The 19,242-nt window shown below is 50.9% G+C and overlaps 2 protein-coding genes across 6 annotated transcripts in view; one reads left to right on the plus strand and one right to left on the minus strand.

Moving 5' to 3' along the window:
• Window positions 1-1,590: 1,590 nt before the first annotated feature.
• CERS2 (ceramide synthase 2) lies at window positions 1,591-15,087 on the plus strand. 2 transcript variants are annotated; one of them, XM_080803147.1, is made up of 13 exons: window positions 1,592-1,715; window positions 6,764-6,937; window positions 7,358-7,475; window positions 7,669-7,787; window positions 8,015-8,072; window positions 8,179-8,229; window positions 8,456-8,548; window positions 8,744-8,872; window positions 9,082-9,188; window positions 9,322-9,475; window positions 9,659-9,785; window positions 12,751-12,847; window positions 14,398-15,087. In XM_080803147.1, coding segments are annotated over exons 2-13 (1,227 nt in total). In that variant the 5' UTR covers window positions 1,592-1,715; window position 6,764; the 3' UTR covers window positions 14,399-15,087. The 2 variants fall into 2 exon arrangements, with proteins under 2 accessions (XP_080659274.1, XP_080659273.1); XM_080803148.1 differs by lacking the exons at window positions 12,751-12,847; window positions 14,398-15,087 and having other exon boundaries at window positions 1,591-1,715; window positions 9,659-10,721.
• Window positions 10,618-19,242, minus strand: part of SETDB1 (SET domain bifurcated histone lysine methyltransferase 1) — a 32,837-nt gene continuing 24,212 nt past the window's right edge. For all 4 annotated transcript variants that reach the window (XM_080803145.1, XM_080803143.1, XM_080803144.1 and 1 more), the window contains exons 15-22: window positions 15,304-15,473; window positions 13,998-14,626; window positions 13,141-13,169; window positions 12,907-13,039; window positions 12,511-12,676; window positions 11,921-12,132; window positions 11,570-11,658; window positions 10,618-11,422 (exon numbers count right to left, since the gene is read on the minus strand). In XM_080803145.1, the coding sequence (XP_080659271.1) occupies window positions 11,305-11,422; window positions 11,570-11,658; window positions 11,921-12,132; window positions 12,511-12,676; window positions 12,907-13,039; window positions 13,141-13,169; window positions 13,998-14,626; window positions 15,304-15,473 (1,546 nt within the window). In that variant the 3' untranslated portion in view covers window positions 10,618-11,304. The remainder of the gene's footprint in view (window positions 11,423-11,569; window positions 11,659-11,920; window positions 12,133-12,510; window positions 12,677-12,906; window positions 13,040-13,140; window positions 13,170-13,997; window positions 14,627-15,303; window positions 15,474-19,242) is intronic.

Raw genomic sequence — 19,242 nt, forward strand, 5'->3', positions numbered from 1 at the left:
GCCCTAAGCAGAGACACTGAACCCTCTGGAAAAGGGTGTGTGGGTACGTAGCAGAGAGGAATCTGGGGAGGACTCTCAAGAAAGGTAGAGGGAACTTTGGATTGGAAGGCAGAAGAAGAGGGTTACAGAGAGGTAAAAAGATGTAAGCAGTGCTAATCAGGGAGGAATTCAGCCTGGGGCAAATAAAAACAGAGCTGGAGGGCTTGCAGGGAATTGTAAAATCAGGCAGATAGGGCTAAAAAAGGTGGCTGGTCTGGGTGGAGATGGGCCAGGGGTTGGGCCAATAATTCTCATTTCTCCACTGGTAGGAATGAATGGGCTGAGGGTTCTGCTACAGAGAGCAAATGAACAAATAGCTTGGACATCAGTCGGCTTCTGCTTCTCTACCTCTCCAGAAAGAGCCTTAGGTGAGGGCCAAGCTCTCAACTGGCATAGTGGGGAAGTCCTCTCCTTCCTGAGAGCTATCAAAACACCTGAACTTGACTAGATAAACCACGAAAGAAGATACTGTTCGAGATTCTAACTCTGAAAGGACAAAAATATCAACATTTCATCGAGGTAAAAAACGAAGTTACCCCTACGTGGAGGAATCTCCAGCTCTCTTTCTAAACAAACTTTCAAACACATCCTAGCCGCATTCCTGTCCGTGCTAGGATTCCAGGTCGGTTTTCTAGGAGAATGTCGCATCTTCCTGAAACGCCAGTTTTACAAAAGACATCTTAAAACTATGAATTAGAAGAGGGAAAAACAGTGTAGAAGGCAAACTCAGATACATTTTACAAAACAAAAGTTGGCAGTCGACTCTTTCAGAGAACTATGGCGGGTTAGATGTGCCGCTTCGGGAAGGTTTTACATACTTGGGTGGAAACGAGGGTTTTGTGTCGGGGATGGAGTGGGGGACCTCGCAGAGACCGCAGGCTCTGCGCAGGGAAGGGCAAGGGAATCACAAGGGTCCGCTGCCTGGGTCAGACCGGGAGAGGAGCTCGGCCTGGGCGCACCGCACTCGGAAAGGACTCCCCCAGGCTTCGCTCGCCCGAAGCCCGGGCGCCGTCCTCCCTCCGCCGCTCAGTGGGGCTAGAGGTGGGAAGTGTGGCAATCGGTCGGGCGGGGGGAACTGGGGGCCGCAGCAGGGCTGAAGTCGCCGACCGCAGTTGGGGGCGGGAGGGTGCGGCAGGCGCTCGGCCGCTTCTTGCCGGGCATCTCGAGGGTCTGCCCCGAGGGCCGCGGAGAGCCCAGAGTAGCCGCCGGGCTCCCGCACTGCCTTCCTTCCTCGGGGTCTTCTCCAGGTGCCGAGATTACAGTGGGCGCGGCCGCGGGGTGGGCCAGCGAGGGCGCGGGTCCCAGAGCCGGGAAAGGGGCGGCGGCAGGGAGCGGGGGATGGGCGCGGCCGCCCGGCGCAGAGGCCCGGGCCCCGCTGCCCTCCCTCCTCTCCCCTGCCGTCGCCGGGCCGCAGGCCCACGCCCAGCCTCCCGGTTCCTGGCCCGCTCGCGGCCTTGCTCTCCCGGGCTGGGCTCGGACGCGGCTCGGCTGGGCTCGGCGGGCGGAGGAGGAAGGAGGGAGGGAGCGGGCGGGCGGGCGGGCGGAAGGGGGAGGAGAGGAGCGAGCCTAGCCAGTCCGTGGGGCGGGGGTGGGGGGGGGCCGGAGCTCCGCGGACGCCAGGAGAGACGGAGCAGCGGCTCCCGGCCCGGCCAGCTCCGCGACGCCGCCGCCGCCGAGTGAGTCGGGACCCCAGCTTTGGAGCCGCGGGCGCTGCGCGCAGGGGTGGGGCGGGGAGCGGCCTCGGAAAAGTTGGGAGAAGTGGGGGCGGCTCCGACGCGGCTCCGCGGAGAGGGCCCCGGCTGCGGAGCGAGCGGGGGGCGACAAGGGCAGAGGGAGCGGGGCGCGGGCTCGGGGCGGCCGGGCGGGGGGCGGCGGCCGCGGGCTCGGGGGCCTGTGCCCGGCGCGCTCATGGCGGCGGGCCTGGGGGAGGGCGGGCCGGAGCGCCTCGCGGGAGCGGCCGGGCCCCCAGTGCCGCCCGAGGGCAGGCTGGCCGGGCGCCTCGGCGTTGTGGGGCGCGCCGCCCCAGCCCGGCGGGGCAAGCCCTGCTGGCAACAGGTAGGGGCCCGGGGCTGCTCGCGGAGGGCACGAGCCACAGGCGCCCCCTTTGTTGGGGAGAGGAGCTTGGTGACCATTTGCGCGAGAGCCCCAGCCTGGCAGTGGGCCCGCGGCGTCGCTCCTGGCCTGCACGGGTCCCCTGGCTGGAGTAGGAGGGCGGGGAGGGTCCTGCCGCTTTTTCTTCGGGCCGGCCCACTGTACCCACTCCGGGAGCGAGGTCAGAGCGTCCATGTGCTTAACGAGAAACAGGAAGGAGCGGCTCTGAGTGTCTGCCCCGGCCCCCCAAGGCTAAGGCTCCTATACCGTTATGGGGTGTGTGTGGCTGGGGTGAAGAGGGGGGAAGCTGCTGGTGAAACTGGTTTTCTGGGCCACAGCTTGTTAATTACCGGCCCGGAGGCTCTCTGGCAAGTAGGTTAATTGCAGGTGTGTGGCACTAATATTTGGCCTCAGCTTGGGGGTTTCTCTGTCTCCCCAAGCCAGGCTCCTGGCATCACAACCTGGGCTTAGTTACCTGAGTTCCTAGACTCAGTACTCAGGGGGTTCTGAGGATCCCAAGGAATGAAGTGAGCCCCTCTTCACAGTGAAATGAATCTGGGAAGGCCTCCAACAGGCAGTCACTCCCACGTCTGTGTTGGAGGGGTCGCTGCCCTATACCAAAGTCCAGGTGACTGGGTCTAAATGTGGGTGGCTGACTGCACTTGTAATGGGGCTCCTAGGGATAAGGATTTGTCATAGCCTTGTCTCTCTGGCCCTAATCATAAAGTGACCTGCACAGATTCTCTGTTCTAAAGGGAATTCCTTGTCTCCCTTGGTACCCCATAGCCCACTCCCTTCACTGGGGCCTCTGGCCAGCATTCCCCCTGGAGGCAGGGCCTCCTTGCCTCCCTGTCAATGGCCAGGAGCCTGCAGGCCTGCAGATCCTTTACTGTGCTCTTCAGCACTGCCCCCGCTCTGCCTCTTTAACCTGCTGGCCTCTCCCTGCCCCTGGAGGCTCTAGTCACACTCAGTATTTGGGTGTGTTGGGGCCTCTAGTGGGGCAGCCCAGACATGCTAAATTTGGGGACCTACACGGCTGCCTGGAGCAATGACACACCTCCTGTTGGCTTCAACCGTGCTGCAGCCTTCTAGTTGCTTCTGTGCTGTTGCCAAAAGAAAGTTTTCAACAAGAAGACTACTCGGATCCTCCCCCTTTTTTTGTAGTCCCTCAGGCTTCAGTGGCAGCTGGAAGCCTGTGGGACCCTGTGTTTGGCTGTCTCTCCTCCTTTGCTGATTCTGGTTGCCTCAGTTATTTCTTCAAGCTCTGAGAGACCCGCAGGACTATTTTCGTGTTGAGTCTGTGAGATCCCTTCCTCACGGACGCAGACCTCTGTCCTCTCAGCATTCTGGGTTTACAAGCCCCCAGAGCCTTGTAAAGGGCTCTGCCCCCTTTACATCCCGCTCTGAGGGGTTGGGAGGGGTCAATCAGGAGATGGGGCAGAGAGTGGGGGCTGGGCAGAGCCCTAGTCAAGTTCCTGGTAATCCAATGCCCATGAAATCCCTGCTCTCTTGGCCCCTGTCCAGCCTGTGCCCCAGAGAGTGGCGTCTGTGTCTCTGAGGCAGGTGTGTGTGTGTGAGAGAGGAGAGAGAAACACACACAAGACACACACACTCTGTTGTCTCTCCATGTGTGGGGTGAGTACATTCTGTGAGTGGGAAAATATCTGTAGGTATGATTTCTCCATCAGAAAATCAAATACCTACCCTGAGGGCCGACTGGCCAGAAAAGCAGGGTTGTCTTCCCTATGCCCAGTTCACATCTCCTCTTCTTGCCCCGGCCTTTTGTTTATGGGATCCCGTGCTTGGCTTGGTGCACTGGTGCCAAGAAGCCACCAGAGCTGCCTCAGGAGCAAACCTGTTGGTTCTGTGGGGCTGTGTAAGAGAGGCTGCTGGGAGCCCCTGTTGTCCTCCCTGCCCCTGCGCCCCCCCCCCCTGCCCAGTGTTGAGTCAGAAGCCCTGACCATGCTGAATTGGGTGCCTCTCCCTGCTGGGCTAGGCCCTGGGGGTGGGGAACAGTGGGCAGGGATGGGGTAGCTTTGCTCTTCTAATGGAAGTACTGGGCAGCAAGGGAGGGCTGTGGTCACAGAAAGCCTGCAACCCAGGTATGAGAGAGCCCCCATTAATATGCATTTCTGAGCTGCAGACACGCCATGTTCTCTGGCTCTCCCTGCTTGGGATGGGAAGGGTAGACAGGTGTCGTCTTGTCTTGGGGTTGAGATAATGGCCCTATCCTGGTGCTTGCCCTCGACCACTCTCTGACACTTTTTCTGCTAACTTCCCCAGCTCCTCACCTTCTTTGTGGGTATAGACCGGCGGAAGACAATCCTGGGCACCAGGAGTCAGGGAGAGGGGCCCCACTCACACCCTCTGGGACCCCAGCCAGCCCTCTGAATCTTTAATCTTCAAAATGTCCCTGACAGAGAAGCTTCCTGCCAGTTTCCACTGACCAGGGTGGGGATGGGGCCCGACATCCAGGCCTGTCTGTATACTTTTGGCTTTAGATCTCAGTGGAGGACAAGGTGGGCTCCAAGAGATGTGGAGCCCAGGGGACACATCAGATATCTTTCCCCACCCCCAATCTAGCTAAGCTAGAAAGGTGGGAAGGATGAGCCGGAGGCAGGAGGCATGCTAGCACATTGAGGCATTCTGTCTTTTCCTTCTCTGCTAGACTTTCTCGATCTTTTCTCTATGAAAGTGTGTTGTGCACTTGGTTGTGTGGGGAAAGTTCCACCGTGGAGAAGTATGTTTAATTTTGTTCAGTTCAAAAGGCTTCCATCTCTTTAACTAATTAAATATTTATTCTGGCTAAGGTAGAGGGGGAAGGGGCAGTACCCTCGGGAGCTGAGCCGAGAGAGAGAGAGAGAGAGAGAGAGAGAGAGAGAGAGAGAGAAAGAGAGAGAGAGAGAGTGTGTGTGTGTGTGAGAATGAGTGTTACTGGGGGAAGGTGGAGCTGAAGCTCCTTTATTGTCAGTGCTGACCTCTGACTTCATCCGAGAGCAGTGACCAGGAGTGGGGACAAGAGGGTAAAGTCCTTGAGCTGGAATACTGACCCGTGACAGGCTGAGAGGGATTTCTGAGAGGGATTTCGCAAGTGCTGTGGTGGGTGTGGGCGGAGCCATGGGAAGAGCCAGCCGAGGACCAGCCCAGCTCAGCTGGGATCTGATCAGCCTTCAGCCAGTGGCACCAACTGGTCTCCAATTCCTGGTGGAGAACAGTCTCCCCACTCTCTTCCCTCCGGGTGGGAGGAGACCACCTTCTGCATCAGCTTTTAGTTCCATGCCAGCCTGAATACCAGCACCTCTCTTCCCTCCTGAGAGGATGAGGGCTAGGTGGCCCAGAAACTTCTGCCCTTGTCATCCCACTGGCGTTCTGAGTCCCAGGACTGCCAGGCATTCTGTTGGTATTGGCATCACCAACTCCATAGGATCATCTTGCTGCTGCTCTCAGCTCCCAGCAACTGCTCTCCCCCTCAGGAGCACCAGACAATGCCTTTAGAGGGAACCTCAAAGGAGGTCTGTACCCTCCCTCATTCCAGTATCCACGTGGCCGGGGGTTGGTCACTGCCTCCCAGTGGACCCTGGGGAGGAGGGGGGAGTTGGGAAGTAACAGCTTTTCCCTGAGCTGAGAGTCCTTATGATGGGTGTTCCCCTGCAGACTAGTTACTGTTTTATGGATAGCCTTAATAAATAGCTCTTACTTCCACCAGATGTCTTGGTCTTCTGATTCCATTGTCTGTCCATGAACCCCTAATCCTTTTTTTTTTTTTTTTAGATTTTATTTTTTTGACAGAGACAGACACAGTAAGAGAGGGAACACAAGCAGTAGGAGAGGGAGAACAGGCTTCCCGCTGAGCAGGGAGCCCCATGCAGGGCTCAATCCCAGGAACTTGGGATCATGACGTGAACCGAAGGCAGATGCTTAATGACTGAGCCATTGAGGCACCGCCCCCCCATCCCTAATTCTTTACAGCCTTGCCTTCACTTTGTTTTTGAAAAGATGCTTCAGATAGTTCTTCTACCTTATGTGCAGGAATTGGCTGGCTTGGCATGGGATGTTAATCTCAGGTGGAATAGTTTGATGTTCACTGATTGTCCTGGAGCTCAGCATCTTTTAGGGACATAATTTTGCTTTACTCTGGCCTCTTAATTTTCCCCAGGGACCTGCTGGCCCAGATGGGTTGTAGGGAAGGAGGAGGTAGGGTTTGCTTTAGCCCTGCAATCTGTTTTTGGGCTTCCTTGGCATGGAGGCTTCTAACTGTGGGTTGGCTTGAGGGATAGAGGGGTAGCTGTAGTGTGGGGGCAGGGGAGGAGAAGGTGCCTCCGGTTTTATTCAGATTGTTACAACTTCCAGGGCCAGATCCTGCCCGTCTTTCCTTTTGGGGTAGCAAAGTGATGGGGAGACCCCAAGGTTTTTAGTTCTAGAGAACTGGGACTCCTGGGGGTCATCAGCAGCATCTTCAGTTGCAGTAAATGGTAAATGTTAGAACTGGAAAGCCACCATATTACAGACAAGGAAACTGATTTGCCCAATACCATGTGGCTGGGACCAGACTCCAGGGCTTGAGTCTGTCATCTTTCTCTTCCCCCATAGCTGCCCCCTATGATGCCCTCTGACTGCCCCCCTCCTCACTCAGGATGCTCCAGACCTTGTATGACTACTTCTGGTGGGAACGGCTGTGGCTGCCTGTGAACTTAACTTGGGCTGATCTAGAAGACCGGGATGGACGTGTCTATGCCAAAGCCTCAGACCTCTACATCACACTACCCCTGGCCTTGCTCTTCCTCATCGTTCGATACTACTTTGAGCTGTGAGCATACCAACCTTCCCCCATGCCTGCCTTGGCTGCCAGCCCCAGTTTCTCACACTTCAAGTTTGTCTCTTGCTGTTTAATTGGTTCCAGACCCCGCTGTTCTGGCCACCCAGATCCCTGCCTACTGTGTGCCCCCCACTGAACGCAGCATTGTCTTCCTGAGGGCTCAGCACCCCCAGGCCCTTTCCTTCAATGGTTATTTGTTCTCCCTCTCCACTCCGCCTGGTCACTCGTGAACACAGGCAGCTTTGTCAGCTTTGGGCAGCCGAAGGAGGCCAAAGAGGGAGTTGCCGGGAAACTGAGGCCCAGGATAAAGTGCCTGAGCTTGCAGTCCTTTCCCCTCCCAGCTTAGGGGCTACCAAGAAACTGAGGTGCTTTAAAGGAGACAGACCCTTTTCACTGCTCTCCCTTCCTCAGTTATGTGGCTACACCACTGGCCGCCCTCCTGAACGTAAAGGAGAAAACTCGGCTGCGGGCACCAGCCAACCCCACCTTGGAGCACTTCTACCTAACCAGTGGCAAGCAGCCCAAACAGGTGTGAGCCGCAGGGCCTGCTCTGGGAGTTGCTGGGTGCTGCTGGGGGAGGGCGCAGATTGCAATGCCATGTGGGCGACAAGAGGAGAGGGCAGTGGTACTGATCCAGGTTCTTGCTGGGAGACGGTGGCGGGAGGATGGGGGTGCTGTCAAGTTCCACAGTTGACCGTACTGGGCTTCTTCACGACACCCAGGCAGAGGTAGAGCTCCTGTCGAGGCAGAGTGGGCTCTCTGGCCGCCAAGTAGAGCGCTGGTTCCGCCGCCGCCGCAACCAGGACCGGCCCAGTCTCCTCAAGAAGTTCCGAGAAGCCAGGTAGGGGAGGTTGGGGCAGGAGAAGCTGGGTGGCAGAGGAAGGTCTGATGTCCTGCTCGGAGGGGTGGGCCACAGCTGTGTGCAGGGAGAGGTTGTGCCCTGGTGAGTAGGCGAATTTGGATATTAATGATACTCTTGAGAGGGAGATCTCCGAGCACTTGGAAGTGGTTGGAGGGCTGTGCCACTCTCCCAGCCACTCTCCTCATCCTTTCTGCTTCCTCTTCCAGCTGGAGATTCACCTTTTACCTGATTGCATTCATTGCTGGCATGGCTGTCATCGTGGATGTGAGTGCGGGGTTCCTGGGAGGTGGGAGTAGGTTTTCTGTCAAGGTGGTGTGAAGCCATAGAGTGTGGGCCCCTCCTCTTTTAACCTCTCACCGTCTCTCTGCAGAAACCCTGGTTCTATGACATGAAGAAGGTTTGGGAGGGATATCCCATACAGGTATGAGATGGGGTCCTAACTCCTATCTGGGGTGATTAAGAGAATCAAGGTAGGACAGGACTAGGACATGTACACCTTTGTGAAGAGATCATCTCTGGGACACATGGCAGAAGGCACTGCAGTCATGGTGCTAAACAAGGGCTAGAAGGGCTGGGTTGGACAGGTGAGACCCTCGGGTCCTGTTGTTCAGGGTCCCTCACCTTTCTGTTTCTCTCCTCTCTCCCAGAGCACCATCCCTTCCCAGTATTGGTACTACATGATTGAACTTTCTTTTTACTGGTCGCTGCTCTTCAGCATTGCCTCTGATGTCAAGCGAAAGGTCAGTCAGGGAGCTGTGCCTCTAAGCCTAGGAGCCAAAACAAAGCCCTGGGATGGAGAGCGTTTCTCTTTGATTTCTGGGTATTTGGATGGAACTGTGGGTTAAGGGGAACTAGGTGGAAGGGGAAAGAAGTAGGATTAGAGTGGGGGCTGGGGAACAGGAAAAAGTCCCCTGGAGCCTGCATCTTCTTTGCAGGATTTCAAGGAACAGATCATCCACCACGTGGCAACCATCATTCTCATCAGCTTCTCCTGGTTTGCCAATTACATCCGAGCAGGGACTTTGATCATGGCTCTGCATGACTCTTCCGACTACCTGCTAGAGGTCAGGTTCACTGGGCATTTCTTCAAACCTAGAGATTCCGGTGCAGGTTCTCCTGTCCCTCTTCCTTTTTTGGGGGGGGGTGGTGGTGTGTGTGTGGGGGTGCTGACCTTCCTGGGACCAAGGCGGTGGGGGCACAGAGCCAGTGTATATATAAATGTATATGGGAAGAGTCAGGAGCCCATGATGATGGACAGGGGCTATCTGTACAGTCAGCCAAGATGTTTAACTATGCGGGATGGAAAAACACCTGCAACAACATCTTCATCGTCTTCGCCATCGTCTTCATCATTACTCGACTGGTCATCCTGCCCTTCTGGTGAGTAGGCCAGTCTATACTCCTGTCCTCAAGGAATCAGGAGTCTTGCCTCTCCCCTTATCTGTTCTCATCCCCGCTGCCGCCTCTGCCTCCTCTGTGTGTTTCCAGTTCTGTTCCTCCTTTCCTGATGCAGGATCTTGCACTGCACGGTGGTCTACCCCTTGGAGCTCTATCCTGCCTTCTTCGGCTACTACTTCTTCAATTCCATGATGGGAGTGCTACAGCTGCTGCATATCTTCTGGGCCTACCTCATTCTGCGCATGGCCCACAAGTTCATAACTGGAAAGGTGACTGCTCTGTAGGCCCTACACCCTTCAACTCTAGAAATAGCCCAGACTCCCTCCCATATGAGCAGGCATCCTGCTAAGAAACTACTGTGGGGCCCTGGGTACAGCAAGATAAGCCTGCTGAGAGAGGCATTCCTTAAGCATTTGAGGACAGCATGTAACCCTTCTTTTCCCTTTCCACAGCTGGTAGAGGATGAACGCAGTGACCGGGAAGAAACGGAGAGCTCAGAGGGGGAGGAGGCTGTAGCTGGGGGAGGAGCAAAGAGCCGGCCCCTAGCCAACGGCCACCCTGTCCTCAGTAACAACCATCGTAAGAATGACTGAACCATTGTCCCTGCTGCCCCTCAGATTAACGCATAAAGCCAAGGAACTAGCCTGTCCTTCCCAGTGGACCACTTAAGCCCTGGGGAGAAAGCAAGCAAGGAGAGAGTTCTTCTATGTTCCAACCCCCTGCTTCTTTGTCACCCAGTTGCCTTTAACCAAACTCTAACCAGCCTATCCCCAGGTAGAGGGGAGGTTGGTATATCCTTTGTTAGAGGGGGGATGGACTTATTTTCCCTCTGTTATTCTAAGTTGTCCTTTTTATTGCTTTCGAGGCCTGCCTCAGCTCTGGGGGTGGCAATTACAACTCACATTCCTTATTCTTCAGAATTTGGCCCTAGCTGTTTGCCTCAGACTCCCTGACCTCCAGAGCCAGGGTCGTGCCTTATTATCCCATCTGTGGGCCTCATTCTGCCAAAGATGGACCAAGGCTCATCTTTCTAGGCTCCCTAACTTGGGCCAGAAACCAAAGCTGAGCTTTAACTTTTTCCCCTCCTGAGACACAAATGAATTGAGTGTAGGAGGGTACATATGACCCTTACCTCTGCCAAAAAGGGGGACGCATACTGGGACTGCTCAGGTGGTCTATGTGTTATTTCTCTGCCAGCTCTCTGTCATCACAGGTCCAAGATCTTAACTGCCTCCTTCCTCTGGCCTCATCCCCTAGGCTAGCTGGTTTGGAATAGAATGGCAACTAGTTCTAATTTTTATTTATTAAACATTCGGTGTTTTGGTTTAAAGCCAGAATTACAGCTAGCACCTGGCATTTCAGCAGAGGGACCACTTCAGACCAAAATGTACTGTTAATGTTTTTTTTTTTTAATTAAAATATATTAAAGATTAAGTAAAACATGGCAATAAGTGTCTGAGACTAATAGGAACTGAGAAGGGAGATCAACTAAATAAACTAAGGTAGTCTTCCTCATGGTTATGTAACGTTTTCTTTTTTAAATTTCACATGGCAATTAAGAAAAAGCAAAGATAGAGAAGGTGTGAGATTAATGACAGCTGCCCCTTGGGAAAGATGAAGGGTGGAAATAGCTTTGTCCCTGGTAGACCCAGAACTAGGAGAATGGGGGCTGAGGAAGATGAATCAAATCACAATCTTCATTTTAACATCTTGTTAAAAAGACGTTCAAGAAACCATACAAATCAAAGTAGATACACAGCCCTCATTCCAGGAATACAGTCTGTCAGAAGCATGAACGCTTGAACAAACATAGGCTGGGAGGGAGGAGTCACAGGAGGACTGAGGGATATCAGGCCCAGGTCGGCGTGGCAACCTCTCTCTGCCTCCAGTGCTTTAGGAGGTGGGAGGAGGGACCCCGCCTGCTAGCACCACATGGGAAGGGATCTCCTGATCCAGAGATCCCATTTCTATCTACTAGGAGCTGGGGGAAGAGCTAGACTGGAGACATGGGGGTCAGAGTTGAACAGTCAGGAAGACCCAGTTCCTGAGGAAAGGACGGTTCAGGGAGGGTTCGGAAAGTTCAGAAGAAGGCTATCCTCTAAAGAAGACGCCCTCTGCATTCGATGGCCCCGCAGCAGCAGAGCAGCTCCTTGCCTTCCACGCTGCCCACCTCGTAGTTGTAGTCCCAAGTGAGCTCTGTCCCAGCCCGGATCCTCCTGGACAGGAAGACAGGGATGGGGGTGGTGAAGGCAGCACGCCACCAGGTGTGAGCAGAGCTGGGGCACAAGGTGGGGGCCTTCCCCCTCCTTAACCCTGGCTGGTGCTCTTACCCAACCTTCCCCCTCTCCCTGACCCCCTCTTACTTGCTGGCAAAGAAGGCCACCCAAGGGAAGCGAAGATCGTGAGTGTCCACGAAGACATTCTGGACAAACAGGTTGGGGCTGCAGCTATGCTGTGGGTTTAAGGACAGGACCCATAAGAACAGAGAACACAGAACCCAGCTTTGTGGGGGTGAGTGTAAGTTGGACAAAAAACAATGCCCTTTGATCCTCCCCATCATAGAGAAGTTCTCAAAGAAAGGTACGTCTTTAAAATCCTAGAGATCAAGAATTTCTAACAAGTAAAGGTAGGTTTACATAATTGTGTTAAAAGAACTAGAAATTTGAGGACAGTGGGATAACCTAGCATCTAGAGTGGAGGGAGAGGGGTCTCACATTGAGGTAGCGGCCGAGGTTGCCTTCCAGTTTGGCATCAATGATGTAGCAAGACTCTTCCCCATCATAGAACTGGCGTGTGTTCTTACGAACAGGTGCACTCTCCCCCTTTTCCACAGATGCCATGTTGGTGGATTTAATGGCAATCCCATGAGTGGACTTCAGAGCAAAGCCTCTGGTTGATTTTACTGCCACCTGGCGCTTTGTCGGACCTGGACAGGAAGAAGAACAGGGTTAGGCCCCATCCCACATCACGACTGGATCCTCTATCTCCATTTCTATCCCACTCATTGCACTGTAGGAATACTGATTAGCCGTGACCCTGAAAGCAAAGATTCTAATTGGCATTTTTTCAAGCAGGGTTAGATCTGCTGGGTAAAGGAGCTGAGGGAAAAGAGTGGGGAAGTGGAAAGGAGAGAGGAAGGGGATGTGCTGAACATTAGCAGTTGAGTTGGGAGTCAGAGAACCCTCCCAGACACACATCAACTCTTAAGATCTGAATGTATTCCTACTTTAGCTTCCCTAAAAAAGCCCCTATCCCAGCTTTCCTTCCGTTCCTTCCTACTACCCCCAACATTCTTCCAGACTACCAGACATGTTCTTCTTGTCCTCAAAGTCATCCGCTTCGGAGCCAGAGGAGATGGTCTGGATATCATCGCTATCCATTGCTGTGGCTGAAGTCTGACCAGTGGTGGGCTTCCGGCTGGTCCCACTTTCCCCCTCACTTTCTGTGCTGCTAGACAATGTTAGGACATCCTGGGAAACACAAAGGTGAGAAGAAAGAATAAATGGAGAGAACCCATTCAAGTTCTTGCTCTTTCTACAATTAGGTAGGAAGAGACTAAGACTACAGCAAGAGAAAGATGAGACGCTGGCTGAAGGAAAAGGAAGCAAGAAGTCACAGCCAAAGAACCAAGGGATATATTGGTAATTATCAGTAAGGCCCTGAAGAAGTGAGGTACAGCTTGAGGGAGAAGGCCACTTACATCAGCATTGGACTGAGCAGAGGCCATGAGTCGTCGGCTCTGATGCATACTAGTCTTACTAGGTGGGCGGCGAAGTCCTTCAAGCTTCATGGGAGAAGGATTGTAACCATAATTTCGAGAGCTTTCAGTAACTCTAATGGAAGGGGAAGGAATGAGAAGGAGTCAGATGATGGGCGCCTTTATAGGCTTGAAACAAGGCAGATCTGGAAACAGGTCAGAAAGAGAGGCTCTTACATTGACATCTTGTTTCGGTCATCAGGGTCCTGGAAGAGAGCAAGTGAAAGGTTAAAGTGTTTTCAGTGGTCCTGGGTAACAAATCCAGCAATCAGACTTGATCCCAAAGACCTCAGCTAGTGAGAGAGAAGTATGCTAGCTAGAGACTGCTCTGTAGCTTGACAGTAACAGTGATATCCTCATCACAACACCTGAAAGGGGGTTTCCAACACTTTCCAATGACAGACATAAGATGCTCAAGGCAAATATTGTGGGCAGAATCTTACAAGGATAGGGACATAATTCACCACCCATAATATGCTAAGTTTCAACATCAATAAAAATACATCTAGAATCAACATTTTTTTTTCCCCTTTAAGGATTTATTTATTGGGGGGGGGCAGGACGGAGAGAGTGCAAGCAGAGGGAGAGAGGGAGAGAATCTCAAGCTGACTTGAGCCCAACATAGGGTGTAATCTCATGACCCTGAGATCACGCCCTGAGCCGAAATCAAGAGTTGGATGCCTAACTGAGCCACCAATACCCCCTCGATTCTTGGTTTTTAAGTATAACAAAAGACAGCAATGCTGCAGATAATCTGAAATATAACACTTAATTTAAAAAACTACTTATAAATCCTTTACTTTGGAATGAACCAGATGCTTCTTCCCCAGGTTAATTTTAAAATAATTTGGTTCTTTAAGCACTAGGAATGTGCTGAGTGGTCCGGTGGCGGGGGTGGGGGGGGGGTGGATAATCCAGTTTGCCACAGAAATATCCACCCAGTAAAATGAATGAAGAGTGGAGAGTAAGCCACATTACATTATTACCCGAGTTACACAAAAGCCACCGCTCTTGAGTCTCCTGCCACCACTTACCTCTTTCTTGGGCTGCTTGATGTCTCCCTCATCCTTGAAGCCCAGCCCTGAGGTGGAGGCCTTCTCAGCCTCCCCTTTGCCTCCCCCAGCCCGGCCTTCCCCACCTTCGCTAGTCTTGAAGGATGAACGGCTATCAGAGTCAGCAAAGCCACCTTCACTGACACTATTGCAGCTCAACCATGAGGCCACCTTGTTTTTCGGTGTCTCTTCAGAGGAAGGCGGATTGCAGCCACCTACAGGAATTGCTGGAGGGACAGGAATATGTGGGGGGCCGAGGTCTGGGGGGCGGGAGTCCTTGGAAGCAGTCTCAGAAAGTCCGTTCTCCTTTTGGCCCCGGGTCTGCCGCCGGGTAGCATAGCTGCGCCACACGGAGCTGGTGCTGAAGTCCTCATCTTTACAGAAGTTATCATCGGAGCTGTCATCATTGGACTCTTCGGGATCCTCTGTACCACTGTTGCCATCCTCCTGGTCTTTCAAGTCCACCCCGCTGCTGTCAGAGGAACAGGGGGCATCACTTTCATAGCCTTCCTTGAAGTTCTCCACGCTCTCGATGTGGTCCAGATTGGCAAAGTACTCATCACCCATCTCCAGGCCCTCCTTGTCCGCAAAGTCATCTGTCAGGATCTTGCCTGGGAATGAAGAGAATTAAAGGCATATTCCATGGTTATGAGGATCTTTTAGAAATATGGGGGTCCTTCCAGCAATACCCAGCCACCGACACACAGTCAAGACACCTCTATTATGGGCTCTCCCTTGTCACCTCTGTGTCTTAACTCTGAGAAGACAGGCAGCTCTCCTCTAGTTTTAAATCTTGCCCCTTCTGCCATCCCATCTTCCTCTTTACATGGTTTACCAAAAGGGTGTCTGCAGCTATGCTAAAAGCCTCTGGGTGGAGAGACTTGGGAGGAAATGACACACCAGGCCCTGCTCCCATGTCCCTTGTCTGAAAAATCCTCACGTCCAATTGGGAAGGGTTTGTGCTATGGCAAGTCCTGTGCAATGTGTAAGCCTGATGATTCACAAACCTGTACCCCTGGGGCAAATAATACATTATATGTTAATAAAAAAAAAATCCTCATGTCCACTTTCATCCCTTTTCCTTCTTGTCCTTTATAAAGCTCTTTGTCCCTTCCTAGTCCACCGAGACAGGCACATCACTTGCCCTGTTCTTTACATAAGAAAATCCTGGCCTCCTCTTACTCCCAAGTTCACATGTCAAGCATTTTATTCTTCTGTTCAGCTTCTCTCTAATTCAATTCCCTACCATGCCTAACCCCAGAGGCCACTCTTTCATTTCATCACCAACCTGCATAAATACAGACAAAGGAGCCTTTGGCAATGTCATCCAAGCAGCGGATACCCCAGCCCTTGTTCTGTGTCTTGAACAGCTGTAGCCGAACCTGGAGTCCGTGCTGCACCAGCCGGTTTGTGCACATGTTTGGGTCACATCTGCAGCGTTTATTACACTCATAGACTCTGGGAGGAGGGACAATAAACTCAATCATAACATGATTACTAGATCGTTCCACCCACAGAACTGTAACAATTCTTAAGGTATCATCATTTAGTAGGTAGTGATCTAAACGAGTCAATTTACTGAACTGTCCATGCTCTTTGATTCATTTGGAAATAGAGCCCAAGGAAATAACTCAGAAGGAGGAAAAGTGATTCATGGAGGTATTTATCACACTAGTTAACAGTGAATAGCAGAATGCCGAACACCTGGAGGAAAGCGAGCAAACTGATGTGAGTAAATATTAAGAGCCGTTAGAATAAGTAGACAGACTACATCAATTTATAGAAAGAGATGTATAAAATAAAGATGTGTGAGACAGGCAGAAGCCAATATAATAGATATGGAAAGAGGAGGAACTGGAACAAAAGTTCTGGTATAGCGGACTTTCATTCTTTTACTCCGTGAACATTTACTAACCACCCAGGGCTGTTCTACATACTAGGAACTCATAACCTTTCCTCTTAGGGAGCTCACAGATATAAGTTTAAGGACCTGCACAGATTAGGTATTTAAAAAATAAACTATCAAAGTTAGAGAGATCTAGCAAATAGTTTTATGGAGAAAACTGTCATTTCTCGGGCATCAATTTTTCTGCTCCATCTACTTTGTTCAGTGTTGGGATTTCACTTAGTTTCCTGACACGGAGATTTGGGAGACGTCTACTTTTGGAAAGAGGACATCAGTACAATTAGAGAGTTGATGACATTGGCCCTATCCTTTTGGACAAAGATGATAAAAGCAGCTCCTACCCACTGAACATATACTTTGTGTTTGGCATTATGCCAATATGCTTCATATACATTCTCCATTCTATCCTCAGAGCGGCCCTACAAGGATTTTTTTTTAAACCTCAAAAAACATGGAAACTCTACCCACTTAGCCCACCTGGCTAAGTGGGTAGAGCATGCGACACAGGCACAGAGGTCCTGAGTTGGAGCCCTACACTGAGTGTAGAGATTCCTCAAAAATAAAACGTAATGAAATGAAAGCATAATATACACAGAGGAAAGAACATATACATGTCTACAGCTCAATGAATTTTCACAAACTGAACACACCATGTAACCAGCGCCATCTCAAGAAGCAACTTCGTTAGGTCCCCTAAAGCCTCAGTGGGGATTGGGGGGGGGGTGTCTGTTCAATTCTCCTGTTTACAGCTAATAATACAAGATCAGCTTAGAATGGATGAAGTCAGAATTTGAACTTAGGTCTAATCACCACCATAGGAACCTTTTCTCAGTAGGTATACTGTATCACTCATTCATTCAACAATGCTTCCTATGTGCCAGATACTGGGTCAGTTAGCTGCTGATGATACCACGGTGAGCAAGACAGGTTCCCATCCCCATGCAGCTTATGCGCTAATGGAAAAGCAAAAACAAAAGCAAGAACAAAAACAAGTCAACATATAAATTCAAGCTGCCCCAGATGCTATAAAAAACACAAAAGGACTGCTCAATGAGAGCATTAAGGGAGTGAAAATGACCCAGTTTTAGCGTGGTCAGGAAAGGTCTCTGAGAAGGTGAGATTAAAGCTGAGAGCTCAAGGTTAAAGAAGATAACCATGCAACGAACAGTGGACGGACGCCAAGCAGAGGGCACAGCATGTACGAAGGCCCCTGAGGTAGGCTGGCCAACACTGGGCAAACCGGATTCAGTAACTGAAGAATATCATCGTGGTTAGAACAGTTTTGGAGGGAGAGAGATAGGAAGGGGCCAGATAAGCACAGTGTCTTGTGGCCCAAGATTAAGAGTTAGAATGAAATCCAAAATGCAGTGGGAAGCTATTAGAGTTTTAGGCAGGGAAGTGACATATTATTTGTGATTCTTTGAAAATATTTCTATGAAACATTTCAAAGACGAAAAAGGACATAATGGACACTCATCTACTGCCCAGCATTAGCAATCTGGATGTTGTTACAAGACTCAAGTTTTATTATAATTAAAACATAAATGATACAGTGATGCGGCTGAAGCCAATAACTGTCTTTCCCTTTGCTTAGCTTTCAATTTGCATTCAGCACAAATTCATCTCCTGACTTCCCTGGCAGCCTATACAGGTTTTCTACTAAGCCTGTTCTTCCAGAGCTTCTCTTGCAGCTGGATCTGCACTGCTCGCACACTGGCTGTCCCATCTGGTGTGCAGCTGTCAGCCTAGAAGTCTCCTTCACCCCACCACCTCCAGGGCTCTCCCTCAATCCTCATTTGAGTTGGAGCTGCTATTTCCTGGATCAGTATGTCTTCCCCTCTCTTGACTTTTCCCCTTATGGCAAATAATTCCAGTTAACTTTCTTTTTGTTTTTTTTTTTTTTTAAGATTTTACTTACATATTTGAAAGAGAGAAGAGTATAAGCAGGGGGAGCAGCAGGGAGAGGGAAAAGCAGGCTCCTCGCTGAGCAGAGAGCCCAACATGGGGCTCCATCCCAGGACCCTGGGATCATGACCTGAGCCAAAGGCAGGTGCTTAACCGACTGAGCCACCCAGGTGCCCCCTCCAATTAACTTTCTGGGAAGAAAACTAAATCGACAATTTTGAGGTGTTTCACGTCTAAAAACTGTCTTTAGTTTAACACTCAGAACTCATAGCCTGGGGTTTAGAACTCTGGGTTATCAATAATTTCCCCTCAGAATTCTGAATAGGGTCCTTAATTTCTATCTAGCTTCCCATGTCATTTCGAGAAGGCCAAAGACATTGAGTCTTTATTTTTATCGTCTATTTCTCTTCTCTAGAAGCTTTTAGGATTTATAGTTTGTCTTCAGTGTTCTGCGGACACACGATTTCATTTTATTTTAATATTTTTTAGTGGTGATCCATTTTCATCTGTTATGCGGGGACATGACTGGCATTTTCCATTTGGAAACAGACCCTTCTTCAATTATAGGAAAATTTTTGAATTATTTCATTGATGTTTTTCTCTTCTTCTGTTCTCTCTGCTAATTATGTATCTTGAGCACCAGGTTTGTTTCCATGTTCATATATAACCATTCTACCAAGTTTTATATCCCCCTCTTTCATTGTCTGAGTCTTTCCCTGCCTTTTTCAATCTTATATGCTGGTTTCACCTCCTCTGCTCAGTCTCTGATTGGAGAACCCAGGGCTGACTGCTGGGCCCCCTTATCTTTTCTAGTATCAATATTCTCTCTGGGTGAACTCATCCAGGCTTTAAATACTGCCTCTTACTTGTGTTCAGGGTTCCTAATTCCTTATGTCCAGCCCTTATACTTCTCTCCAGAAGTCTCACTGCCTTCTTGATATTTCTCCTTGGGAGTGCCTAGGAGGGACCTCAAACACAATATGGCCAGAGAAAAAGCTGAGTTTCTTCCAGACCTGCAACTCCTCCAGACTTGCATCTCAGTAAAAAGCACCAAACCCACTTTATTGCTGAAGTATAAAATTTAGAGGACTTGTCCGTGATTCTGCTGCTTTCCTCCCACTCCAGTCCATCAATCAAGTTATGTAGCTCTACCTCCAAATGAATCCCAACTCTACCCTCTTTCAGTTCCACTTGCTGTGTGCATTCTAGAACAAGCCCCAGCAACCACCACCTCTTGCCTATATCCCCGTAATTCATCTCCTAAGTGGATTTCCCAGTTTTACTTTTGCTGCCCTAAGACCCAGTCTCCACAAAGCCACGGTAACCTTCAAAAAGTAGATGGCATCATTTGCCTGCTTGAAATTCTCTAACAGTTTCCTATCACACCATGATTTAGTTCTAATTTTTATTCTCATT

Source organism: Martes martes (genome assembly GCF_963455335.1).
Source record: "Martes martes genome assembly, chromosome: 4".
In the NCBI taxonomy this organism is placed as follows: domain Eukaryota; kingdom Metazoa; phylum Chordata; class Mammalia; order Carnivora; family Mustelidae; genus Martes; species Martes martes.

Bases quoted from the DNA above. Each gene is read 5' to 3' on its own strand.
- CERS2 (XM_080803147.1), top strand. From the start codon at position 6,765: ATGCTCCAGACCTTGTATGACTACTTCTGGTGGGAACGGCTGTGGCTG. The intron at 9,189-9,321 runs GTGAGTAGGCCA...TTCCTGATGCAG, and splicing joins CTGGTCATCCTGCCCTTCTG to GATCTTGCACTGCACGGTGG. The intron at 9,476-9,658 runs GTGACTGCTCTG...CCCTTTCCACAG, and splicing joins ACAAGTTCATAACTGGAAAG to CTGGTAGAGGATGAACGCAG.